The 12,719-nt window shown below is 37.7% G+C and overlaps 2 protein-coding genes across 3 annotated transcripts; both read right to left on the bottom strand.

Moving 5' to 3' along the window:
- Nucleotides 1-7,744, bottom strand: LOC113496363 (conserved oligomeric Golgi complex subunit 3). Of its 2 annotated transcripts, XM_026875550.1 has the most exons (12): nt 7,546-7,744; nt 7,168-7,356; nt 6,275-6,401; nt 5,591-5,739; nt 4,934-5,193; nt 4,279-4,497; nt 3,867-4,006; nt 3,361-3,521; nt 2,267-2,911; nt 1,692-1,874; nt 829-1,060; nt 1-271 (listed from the first exon to the last, which is right to left on the bottom strand). In XM_026875550.1, the coding sequence occupies exons 1-12, from the start codon at nt 7,693-7,695 to the stop codon at nt 267-269; spliced, it is 2,460 nt and encodes an 819-aa protein (XP_026731351.1). In that variant the 5' UTR covers nt 7,696-7,744; the 3' UTR covers nt 1-266. The 2 variants fall into 2 exon arrangements, with proteins under 2 accessions (XP_026731351.1, XP_026731350.1); XM_026875549.1 differs by having other exon boundaries at nt 1-1,060.
- A 1,811-nt stretch (nt 7,745-9,555) lies between these two features.
- On the bottom strand, nt 9,556-12,011 carry LOC113496586 (protein bunched, class 1/class 3/D/E isoforms-like). The gene is made up of 2 exons (XM_026875858.1): nt 11,547-12,011; nt 9,556-11,313 (listed from the first exon to the last, which is right to left on the bottom strand). Exons 1-2 carry the CDS (start codon nt 11,643-11,645, stop codon nt 11,098-11,100), a joined length of 315 nt encoding a protein of 104 aa, XP_026731659.1. The 5' UTR covers nt 11,646-12,011; the 3' UTR covers nt 9,556-11,097.
- Nucleotides 12,012-12,719: the final 708 nt, after the last annotated feature.

Raw genomic sequence — 12,719 nt, 5'->3', positions numbered from 1 at the left:
TTGGTTGAATCTGTATTTATTATAGGCGAATAAGTAAAATAAATATGTAAATATACATGAGTTTTTTTTAAATATATGTTATTTACTTTATTTGCATGAGCATAGGTACCTAAGTAACAGCTAAAACATAGTATTATAGTTACTAGAAGAGTAGTATATACATAGTTATATAGTTACAGAACATTATGTCCTACAGAAAATAATAGAATACACTTCTTACCAAAGAAGACTTCAAAAAGCATTCTTCAATCGTGTTGCAGTTGAAATCAGTCTGTGAAATCAATGTTACATGTGGGCTGGTTGTTTTTCACAAAACTAATTTTAAGAAAAATTCAAAGGATTAAAATGAACATGATAGACATACAATGTTTTTGTCAAGGTTTTTCTTAATTTCATCATCAAATTACGAAGTGGTGGAGAATAGACTTTAAATACTCAAAAAAAATACTAGAGCATAGAATGAAACATATCCAACATGGATCCTTCCATGCCCAAAGAAAACTTAATCGATATCCGACCTATTTTCGCCAGTGACGTAACCAATATGGCTGATGCAACTTTAAAGCTGTCCATGGAACCAAAGCAAGGTTCTAGAGCGAAGTAACAGAATTATATTATAGAATAGTATATATTCGTTATTCTACACCATATAATTAAATCAGCGAAACTAATAACATACAGTGTAACGGTACAAATAACTAGTTATGTAACCCTTTTGGTCTATAATTCCGCTCCCCCACCGGGCTCTGATCCTTGGGCAGGTAGCCTCAAAAAGTGTATTCTATTTATCATATCTCTACTACACGGTAATAGTGGCAGAGTCTTTACCGGTCTCCTCTTTCTCGGGTACACTAGTAACGCTAGGTTTCCTTATAACCCCTGGCTTGGTCTTAGTGCCGTACGGCTGTACTGGCTCGCTGTGGCTGATGAGGCTGGCTGAGGATATGAAGACGGAGACTTGCTCTGGTGTAGGACAGGCCACGATAAGAGTGTCCTCGTAGGAGTAGCCCGCGTTGGTTATCAGCTGTTCAATTTGTACGAAGTAGCCAACCACGTTGTTCTGGAAAAAGGTGAATTTTATTATCTTACAATAGAAGTAAGACACTAGGGAATTATTTTTCCATGTCGCGGAGGGTTTCTGAAACACTCAATTTATATGCACAAAGAAACTCAGTCTGAGAGCAAACATTAGTAGATCACACAAATGCTTGTCCTACACGGGAATCGAACCCGCGACATTTTCATTGGATTTGGTGGACCTATACCACTTGGATCTACGCATACTAAGTAAAATAACTGTGTTGAAGTGTGACACCAGTCGACCGAAAACATTTAAGAATTTATCATAGTATAAATTTGATATGATAAGATTTGGTCATGAATATCTCTAGTATAATAGAAAGATTAAAACTTATAAGGCGTATTCTTTATGTAAGTTATTGTATTAAACTATCTATTCAAATTTTATAACATTCGCTTTAAATTAATTCCAAAACATAGACCCTACTTCTTACTATTAATGATGTCATAAATAATGAAAAAAAGTCCACTTCCCGAATTAGATTTAACCTTCATGTATTCTTACCTTCTTGCAGTTGGCTAAAGTGCGTTTCAAACTTGTTTGAAAAATTCAGCTTTATAGTTTTCCCTTAAGATCTGAAATTTAGAGGTATAGAATTTGCTATACATACCCTTATAGGTCGGAATAGTATGAACTCGGTCTCTTTATTCGCTAGATACAGCTGCATGGACCGTTGCAGCGGGGCGAGGTGTGCTCGAATCCTCTTTTGCGCTTCTTTCACGACCACCGCCATTTCTTCAGGCGTTGCCCACGGCTGGGACTTTAGCTGCTCTATTGGAGTAAATGCTTGGGCCTGGAAAGATGATGCATATTTCATTAACATTATGACATGTTCTCGAGTGTCTACAGAAACCGCAATAGAATCAAAGATTTAAAAATAATTATTTTTCTGTACTTAATTTATATTATTTGATATTTGAATTAGGTTTGTTACACGCTAAACAACCAGTTCTTTGATTGAAAGTATTTTTTTTTTAATAATTGGACTGGTCATCATCTGCCTAGCCTTTTCCCAACTATGTTGGGGTCGACTTCCATTCTAACCAGATGCAGCCAAGGACCAGTGTTCTACAAGGAGCGACTGCCTATCTGACCTCCTCAACCAAGTCACTTGGGCAACTCGATACCCCTTGGTTAGACCGGTCTGTAGAAACTGCGCAGTAATAATAAATACAAACAACTCACCCTCTCAATAAAAGTGATCATAGGCCCAGCCAGGATTTCTGTGGCATCCTTGATGAACAGTTCACAGCAATACTTGAGCTGCCTATCAACCTCCTTCCTCGAATCTAGCAGATGTTCCCGAACCAACAAGGTACCATCCAACAAGAACTCTAAGAGCGCATTATTACTATTCAGTGAAAATATTTGCCGCGGTTTCTGCATCAAGCCATACGCTGCATTTTTCATATTTGTAAAATCTAAAGTTGTCTCTTTGACTATGAAATCAACCTGAAAAGGCGCAATCTGTTCTCTGAGGATCAGAAGATGTTTTATCTGGAAGAGTTCGCCATCGATACTAGTTGTGTTGGCTGATATTTGTTTGGTAGCATTATCAACGGATTGGATGCATAGGGATATCGCTTCTTGAGCTAATCCTTGGAAGACTTTCTTTTCTAGACAGCGGTAGAGCCGGGAGAGTGCGGCTAGAGTTCGCCTAACGCCCGGGTACCACATCCCGTGCAGGTCTGCAGGAGAGGCCTGGGGCCTTCTCTGGGCTTCTACGTTGATGTTGGCCACCTCTTGCGATGTTGCTGATATATCGGACACCATTGAGTTGCGGGAGTCACTCCGCTTTAGTGATTGCTCTTGGATGGACATCGCGATTTGCTGTAAATGGAATGAAGTTGAAATTATCAAAATTACATCGAAATAATGAAAAATGAAGAATTATTAGTAACCGAGTACTATTATTTGTCAACGCCATCTATATGTTTAAGCTTGAAACAAGTTTCATAGCAGTAGGGTGGTTTTCATTGTTTTAGGTCATGTAGAGCTATGCTAAGTTTTTGTTTGTGTATATATCTGAGTTGCTCGAACTGGACTCGATCATTGGTTGATATCTCCTAAAAAGGTGGGGGTAAGAAGGCCTTACTACTTTTTAGGATGAACATATAGGACTTTGCGATCATATTCTTCGTAGCTTCTCATACACAGCTCCCAGTTCAGGGTAGCTTCTTTCTTAAGTTTGCTCATCGAAGCATACCAGTCTGCCTTCTCCAAGACGCAAAAACATGAGGATATCCTCTCGTAACAATGAGTATGCAAGCCGGACGCACCTCCATCATGAGCAGCTTGGCGGGGTAGGCGAGGTCCCCGAGCGCGGGCCGGTAGTGCAGCACGTCGGCGCGCAGGTGCACGTGCGCGCGGAACACGAGGCGCTCCTGCGCGTCCGCCAGCAGCGCGCGCGCGCACCTGCCCAGCGCGCACAGCCGCGCCGCTGCGGCCGGGACAGAGGGCAACAGAGATCCTTACTCAGCGACCGTGCAAGGGAGGGGAACTTCTTCTATAACTGGCTCGACTACTTTTTATCAAACATGTCTTTGTATAAAATAAGCTACATTAAAATGACTCGATGTGATCGAGAGCTATGATGCCAGAGACAGGCGCGTCAAACTTATAACACCCCTCTCTTTTTGTCAGGGGTTTAAACTTATTTCTAATCAAAAGTTGGATCAGCTAATAGATTCTTTTTATGGGGTACTTGAAGTTTGAACTTTTTATGTTTAACCACTTTATTTGAACATGCTTCTGATCAAGTATGTTATATCAGTAATATACTCACGATCATTATTGACCTGTTCTTCAATGACTTCTACCCTGAGTATGACGCAGAGCTCTGCAAGGGTCTCCAAGTGGTTGATATGTATGATGTGAGGCCGTAACGTTTCATACAACCCGGTGCAGAGTGATTGCAGGTACTCACTGTAATGATTGAACAAATTTTGTTAGTAATAAATAAAAACCGACCAAAATACGAATCGGACTTGCGCACAATACTTTCTTATCCATCTAGGCGAAAGAAAAAGGAAACTTTTGCTGTACAAGATTGACTTAAAATATTTACTATCAGTTATTATTTGTTAGTTGTTACAGCGGCCACATTTCATTGTTTATGAGATGGTAACAGACGGTCTGAATCAATGTAATGTCCGCCAGTTATCACACAATTTAATAACTTTATAGAAGTTACTTACTCTAGCGCCGGTGACGTGTTAGAAAAGAAGTGGTTGTACAAAGCGCATTCGTCCCTGCAGGCATGAGCCAGTAGCGAGCAGGCGGCCCGCGCCAGTGAGCAGTGGTCGCGTAGCTGTTTGTCAGCGGCCGCTCGTAGCGCGCCGCCCGTAGCCGCGCCCGCTACGCGAGACCTACGCTGGGCGTACTCACGTTGGATGTCGCTCAGAAGGGAAGCGTAGCTGGAAATGGTTTGCAAAGGGTTTACAAATTAGTTTTTCAAAATATTTATACGACTTTCTCTATAAGGTCAACCTTTAATATTTACTTTTAAAGTAATATAGAGAATGCCCGTCATTTCATTCCTGCAATCCACCCTGATGTCCAACCTAAATCCGATCTTTGACTTATAACGGATAAAGGTGGAAATTGGGAAAAAATGCAGTTTATAGATTACTTCTGAAACATTACCTTGATAAATTTTGAAATGAATACTTAAAAAATTCAGCTTTCACTAAATGTATACTACATGGATTTTTATTTTGTAGAAAGTTTTTCTTCAAAGGTGTAATTTGAATGAGCGAATTATCATGAAAGAATATTCAGTTCTCTGAGCAAGTCCTTTACATAAAATGAGACAAGTTGAAGAAACCAAAAAAGAATAGATAAATAACTCACTCATCATTCTTCTCAGCCCTCGCTTCAATCTCACTGATAACCATCCTTAGTTTAGGTGCCGCCGCTTGAAATTTACCGAAATACACTGCATAAGCGGTATCCATGCTCTCCTGGTCGTTCTGCTCGTCTTCCTTGGGCGCCAGCATTTGTTCCGTGGCGTGGTTCAGCACGTGTGTGACGTAGGAGCGGACGAGAGAGATGGCGCGGTTTTGAAGGTGACGGTACTTTACCAGATATGTGTGGGATTCCTTGAAGTTGTTCTGAAAGGTGAGGATGATATGTTGTTTGAATGAACTATGTCTGGTTTGAATCTGATTTTTAGTGTTTGAATGGACAAAATTGGGTTTTATACGCTCTCTCTCTGGTGCGGATATCACATTTTAACGGACTAAGAGAGTTGAAGAACAGAAAGTGTTACCACTTAACCTTTCGTGTAGTACTATTCTTCGAAAAGACAACTGCTACATTTAGGAACTGAATATTTGTGTAGCGGGTAACAAACATTCAAGTCAGAAACACAACCTAACTCATTCTATTTTTCTATATAGCCTGTTTTAGATACTACTGTTAGGCAAAAGCCTCCCCTTTCTCTTCCAAATCTCTCAAAACCAATATGTTAACTTGTAAACTAACAAGTTTTTCGAGTATAATACCTACATTATTCCTCATGTACTCCAAGCACTCATCAATCTTAGCCAGCACATTGAAGAATGTCTCACTGTTCACAGACATTGTCGGGCTATTCAACCTCTGTGACAAATGTTCCACTTGTGTAAAGTAGTGCAGCTTCTGCTTGATTTCGTCACCTGGAATATATATTTTTTATATTTAATTATAGTTTCTATAATTTGTTATATAAGTTATACTCTTTAGATATAATATAAAATTCATATTATTTATTATTTATGTCTAGTCATTGGCTTCTGGATTTTACTGGCAGTTGTTTATTGCTACAAAAAAACATTACCCGTCTTAAATGCAGTTGGATAAAATTAAGATAAGGATAGTAAGAGATCTTTTAATCCCAGGTGTCAGCTACCTCTGTTTACCAAATTTTAATGGAACTGGTCCAGCCATTATGTTATGTGGTAACAAACATACAAACACGCATACTACAGAAATAATAATAATACTGTGAAAACGAATTTTTAGCCACACATCAATGTGTCTTTATAAAGAGAGCATAATTATATCCAAAATATCCTTAAAATCATATTACACATAAGAACTTACATAAACAGCGCTAATTTCTTCGAAAAATGAATGGAAGAAGGGACCAGACTATTATACAGACATAACATGCTAATTACTACAAGAATAATAAAAACATTAATTTATTACCAATACTGGACAACTTGTTCTGATCAGCGAGCAGTTGTTCACTCATCATGTGTAATGCATTTGTTTTATTTGATACAAAGTTGTATTGCTCTGACAGTTTCTCTAGATCCGACATGGTGGCACCGATCTGGAAAATATTTGATATAATGTTGCTTTAGTTATCTTAGCCAATATTAGCCATTCCACTATGTCAACTGTATTTCACTTATTTAGGCACTTCAAATAGTAAAATCATATTTGTACTAGCTGTTGCCCGCGACTTCGTCCGCATGGTTAGAAGATATAAGTTATAATTTATACCTGCCTTCTATCTATCTATCTGCCTTCTATCTATCTTGTAGGATTCAGTCAGCGTTTGCAATGTAAGCGCAAAAAATGTGCTTTTTCACGACCTCACATTAGAAACCTCAAAAATTTTAGCCTATGTGTTATTCTGATGTATAAGCTATATTGTGCTAAAGTTTCATTAAAATCCATTCAGTAGTTTTTACGTGAAAGAGTAACAAACATCCATACATCCATACTTACAAACTTTCGCCTTTATAATAGTAGTAGGATGAGATTTTTTAAGTAGTATAAGTATGCATGGATGCATTTTGGGTAGTTCCAGAAAAATGTACATCTCTATCATTGTACATTGGTAGTCAACTCAATACAGTCTATTCTTAACAGTTTTTGTAATTCAGACTCTTAGTTTGTTTACACCACATATATCAACAAGTGTTCATTTGCTAATATTTACACTTTTTAAGGTGAAACAGGCCCTTATAACTATGGCTCAGCTGTCTATCGGTCACTCGGTCATATACAGTATGTACAATATATTATTTTTGACTTTTATGAAATTTATTAGAAGGCTAGGTTTAAAGACAAACAGTAAACAAGTAACAGACCTGGTCAGTCAAAGCTACACATTCATTTCGCCGGTCACTCAGTTGTTTGTGATAAGCTTCATACGGTGTATCGTCAGCCTTCAGATTACCATCACAGAGGCTCTCATACCACTCTAGGAAATCATAAGTCGTGTCCACAGGGGGCATAGCTCTCTCTACCTCTTCAGAGTCTTTAACTTGTGCTTTCTCCTAAAAAAATGCAATCTGATTACAGTATTTTTATTGACTACAAACTTTTACAATGATGAGAGAAATAAATTGATGCCAACTGACAAACGTATAAAACTATTGTTGAACATCGTAAACAAAATCAAGGAGCAAATTTAGTTCATAAGTATGTTTGTACCAAATTTTTATAATAAGACGAATAATACAAACATTATCTATGTCAGTTGATCCGCCTAGTATTAACGACTCTAAATCAAGTATTGCTTCTCTTTGATCGGATGTTAAAGGCGCTAGAGCATTTTCCGATGCCTCCCAAAGCAATAGCTTGCTTTGTATTTCTTTTAAACTCATATTATCCATTATTTATTAATGTTTATAAAATTTCTGTTTTCTTTTCAGTACTTATGACATTACTGAGAAGTGACAGATAAAATCAAATCCACGTAACCAGAACGCGTATATGACATTTGTAGCATGTGAGAATTAGTTATCTTGTTTACACTAGCTCATTCCAGAACTCGATCGGTTACAGCAATGCTTTAATACATGACATACCGTGAATCAGGTATGAAACGCTAAAACAACTGACACTTGCACTATTCGTTTTAAAACTTTTTCTGTCTCAGCAGGTATAGTTTTTATATTATGTTCTATCTTTATTACAATAGGCTATAAATAAATAAAAATGCTAAGTTTTTCTTTTATTGACTACAAAACTTCTTCAAAGTGATATCATTGTACTTAAAGTTTCTACCTTTTTTACGATTTTATCGAATGTAGAATAATTCTAGTATGTATTATGTAGTTGAAAACCACGAAGACAAAGGGGTTAGGAATTTTATACGATGACTACAAAACATAGCTTCAAATCAAGTATTTATTTGTTTAAAATGTGGTACAGCAGATGAAAGCTTTGCGGTGCTTACAATATTCTCGCACACTGCTGTAAAATCGCAGCATTCACACAAGCAATACATCCGGTATTCTAATTAAACTTAATGCTATTTACATCTTTTTACAGTTATAAATTTCTAATAATATATTTTTAAAGGATTAACCTATTTAAAAAGTAATAGGGTTTTGATATTAGCATGATTTGTGTTTGTGTCCGGGAACATTGCAAGCGGAGGAACTAAGTGAACCTGATCTAGGTATTAAACAGACAAATTTTTATGCATACATTGTAGTTCAATCTTTTATTTAAAATAAGATTTTATGTTTAAACGATATAAGATTTTTTGTTTGGGTTTGTGTTATATGAATAAGAAGTGGAATGAAACAACGACGATAAATAGTTAATAGCGCCATCTCTCGGTGAGTAGCGGAAGAGACAGAAGCAAAACCATAAGAAAATAGTGACCAAAGCAATATCCAGAATTATTGTGAGAATAAAAGCGAATTAACTTGTCTTCATACTTATTATATTATTTAAGAAGAGTTCTCAAAAATCATTATTGAGAATATCGAAAGTAAACTGAAAACAGCGCCATCTATTGCTACCAGCACTAACAATTTTAAGCTAAAGGTCTTCGCCCGATCTGTATTTACTTTACCATAACAACAGATGGCGCTCACAAACAGAAGTGAGTTCTACTGGGTATTCGGATACAGAATTTTCGTGGACATTTCAAAATATTGACAACTACTAGATGGCGCTGTTACGCTCAACGTTTCGACAGGGAAAATAGTAAACAATAAACATTGAATCAAACCAATAAACATTGAAACCTTGAATCGTGATCCTGGTCCTGTCAACAGAGGATCTGTTTTTTTTTTTTTTTTTTTTTTTTTTTTTTTTTTTTTTTTTTTTTTTTTTTTTTTTTTTTTTTTTTTTTTTTTTTTTTTTTTTTTTCTGTCCCAAAACAGAGAGAAGCGTGTTACGCTTGATACCACAATGTAAACAAAAACTTTCGGGGTATTTGTACTCTTATAATTATGCTCTTTTTCAATTTAATATTCAATTATTAATACCATTTCTGCACCTACAACCCTGCGATTTGCTAAAGATTTGTGCAATTTACTTTTAGATTATTTTTTATTGTCTCTCAATATACTTACGTTTACTCATTATTTTCCCTTGTCTCTTAGTATATTTCTCTCAGACTCTCGTCTCGTAAAACAGGTTTGGTGAAATTACCGGTAAGGCAGGGATAATAAGGCCGAAAACTCTGCTTCATTTCCTCAGGAGAGTAACAAGGGTATAACAAATAACACCAAAAGTTTGAGTAGTTTTGCATTTATTGGGTATGAGGAACCTTTCTGGTCAACATAAGCTACAATGGACTTTTGTTTACAGTATATTTACAAATTTCGGTATATAATATAGTTCATATTATCATATCTAGGTCTAGAGTAATGCGTCTAGGAGTAAATTACTGTATATTCACAATAATTATGAAGACCTAACAAAAATCGTCTATACACATACATATGTAGTAGCGTTGTACAAAATACTACTCTATAGGTAAAATAGTCACACTTCAGTCGCTGGGACACGCCTTCCTACCTTTGGCTTTGAAACAAACATAGAGCCTGACTATCACGTCACATCCCACTAGTTACAATCCATACAATCAGTCACCAGCCACTTTGTTCGCTTGTTTAATGTTAAACAACCAAGCTATTTAAATACAGCGAATATTTTAAATTATAACGTTTTAGATATACCTCTCGCGATAACATCTGATACCATCCTTTGAAGGCAGACTACGGAATCGGTTCCTATAATCACATTCTTTCGTTATATACATCGTTCCGACTCACAATTCTATTACAACTTGTACTATATACAAACAATTTAATTATTAAAAAAATACAATGTTAAATTACTATATAACTCCATTATCATAGGGTTGGAATAAAAATAGTATTTTTTTTTCGGTTTCAGCGTGCAAAATCCACTAAAGCCAGCATCGCACGAGGTCACATTCTCGCAACGATTCTAATTCTAAACGACTGCTCGGTATAACATTATACATGACGACTGCGGATAACATACATTCCAACATTTATATTTTATCGTAAATATGTAATTATTTTAAGAGTACCAACTAAATGAAAACTGCACACGATGCATTCAGTTACCTTACTATCGACAGATCATTATTATCGGCCCTACAGGAACACTTGCAATTTAATGCAACGCAGTATACATACAGAGAATAGTGATAAATAACTTAAATTACAATTAAAAAAATAGATAGATAATAAATTAACACACAGTCCTTGTTCAATGCATAGGAATATTCAATTATTTCATTACATTTTACTATATTAACACACGTCTTATAGTTATCTTAAATGGAATACATTACGTGGATAGCGATATCTAAACGTCAAACCAAATAAAAAATATACACGACGTACATCAAAACACTAAGACTCGTTGCTGAGATGCGTAGCAAAAGCATGGCAGTTAGCACGAAATTCTGCACCCTTACATTATTAACAGAAAAATATATAATATGTATGAATCCGAAGCATAATGTCTGGTGGTGCGGTGCGCGGCTCGGACAGCTCTAACTAGACACTTGTGTGATTTATACGAGGACAGCAGACGCGCCGGCGCGGTGCGCGCGCGCAGCGTCCCTCGGCGCTCGACCGGTGTACTTACACTCGTTCCTTGTTAACCTACGAATTAACATAGCACAGCCATAGTGACTCCGAGCGGGCGGGCGGCGGGGTCGCGCGCCGAGGGGAGGCCGGGGACCTCCGAGGCCGGCGGGGGCCGGCGGGCGTGTTCAGCGGCGCCGCGCCGCCGCCCTACGACACCGGCGGCTGGGGGCCCTGCGGCGCCGCCGGCGGCTTCGTGCCCGCCGCGGCCGGCAGCTGCGCCAGCGTGTCCTGGCTCGCGTGCGCGCGCAGGTATGTGTTCTCCACCTCGAGCTGGTTGATCCTCTCCATGAGTTCGGCGATGCGCTCTTTTAGTACTTCGACTTCTTCGCGCACCGCGAACATCAAGTGGCTCTTAACCAGATCCTGAAACAATGCAAAATATTTATGTTAAACAGTGTTCATAGAGAATCAGGAAAATCTTACAGGTTTCTGAAGAACTATTCAAATAGTACTTTACAATACGCACTGAACCGGTTGTAATAAATTAAATAACACGCGATGGTATCTTTATCAAAAGCCGAAGCGATAATAATATGCTACTGCGTTATCACGAGGCTAAGTCGTAAATAAAGTAAAGAATTAAAAACAAAACGTACTTTTGTATTAGGCACGACCACGTAACAGGTATCTTTATGTCCTTTCTGTCTGATTTCGTACAGGCAGCCATCTCTCGGTTTTTGAATAACGTCGATCATGTTTAAACTGAGTAACAAACTTATTTTCAGGGTCACTAAACGTATGAGCGTCGGCGACGGCGACTGAAACTCGACTGACGATAACGTAAAGCTCGCGAACTCGTATGACCAAGTTGCGCTCTCGCGTCCTACCAGGCGACTGATGGTCTGCGCGCGCGCTCGCCCTATTTAAAATGGCGGCGAACACGTCACCGCGCCACGCGAGCCGACCGTGCACCCTGAACTCAACGACACAACCTACTTTATATCAACATAGCCCTTATTTTCTAGATTTTACTCTGATACATGCGAAACCAGAAGAAAACTTGGTTTAAGAAGAAGGAAAAGTTAAAGAAGAAAATTACTTTCAATTGATCGATCTTATGATACGACCAACGAACAATTAACAAGTTAATTGCCATATTCCGCGTTAAATAGCTCAATGTTAAGTGTTTGTCTTTTATTACTTCGTTTTCGAGACTAAATGGATAGGAATTAAAGATGAATGCATAATGTTGGAACAATGTGCTCGTAAAACAAGGAGTTAATACGATTGTGTCTGTCGATCATAAGAACAACAAGCTCATTAAGCCATCTCATTAACATCACGTAGCTATCAATGTCGATCTCTCTGTTAATGTCTTTGCACCAATTAATTTTCGAAAACACATCTGTTTTGTTTTAGCGACTAACATGTTGTCCAGTACATTGGATAGTGGCGCTGACTGCTATACTGGTGGTCGTGGTTTGTAGACTTTGTAGTCCACCCAGAGCAAACGTTTGTGTGGTGAGCACGATCATTCGATTAAACTCGATTCTATGCCTGGGTGGTATGTATCTATGTCATGAATTTGTATGTATTTGGAAATATGTCAGTATAATCAGAATATTATTATTAGTACAAAGTCATAATGCAAGTTAGTAGGCGCTCATAATACAAGCTTTGCTTAGTGCTTAGTTTGAGATATTGTGTGAAAGTAGTGGCATATTATTAATGATATACATTAGATACTCATTTCTCGAATGATATTATTATTATGGATTAGTTTCTCATATATATATACCTATAGGTAGATAAGTAGGTACTATAGCACA

The sequence above is a fragment of the Trichoplusia ni genome, chromosome 8 (genome assembly GCF_003590095.1).
Source record: "Trichoplusia ni isolate ovarian cell line Hi5 chromosome 8, tn1, whole genome shotgun sequence".
In the NCBI taxonomy this organism is placed as follows: domain Eukaryota; kingdom Metazoa; phylum Arthropoda; class Insecta; order Lepidoptera; family Noctuidae; genus Trichoplusia; species Trichoplusia ni.
This window is presented reverse-complemented; position numbering and strand designations above follow the sequence as displayed.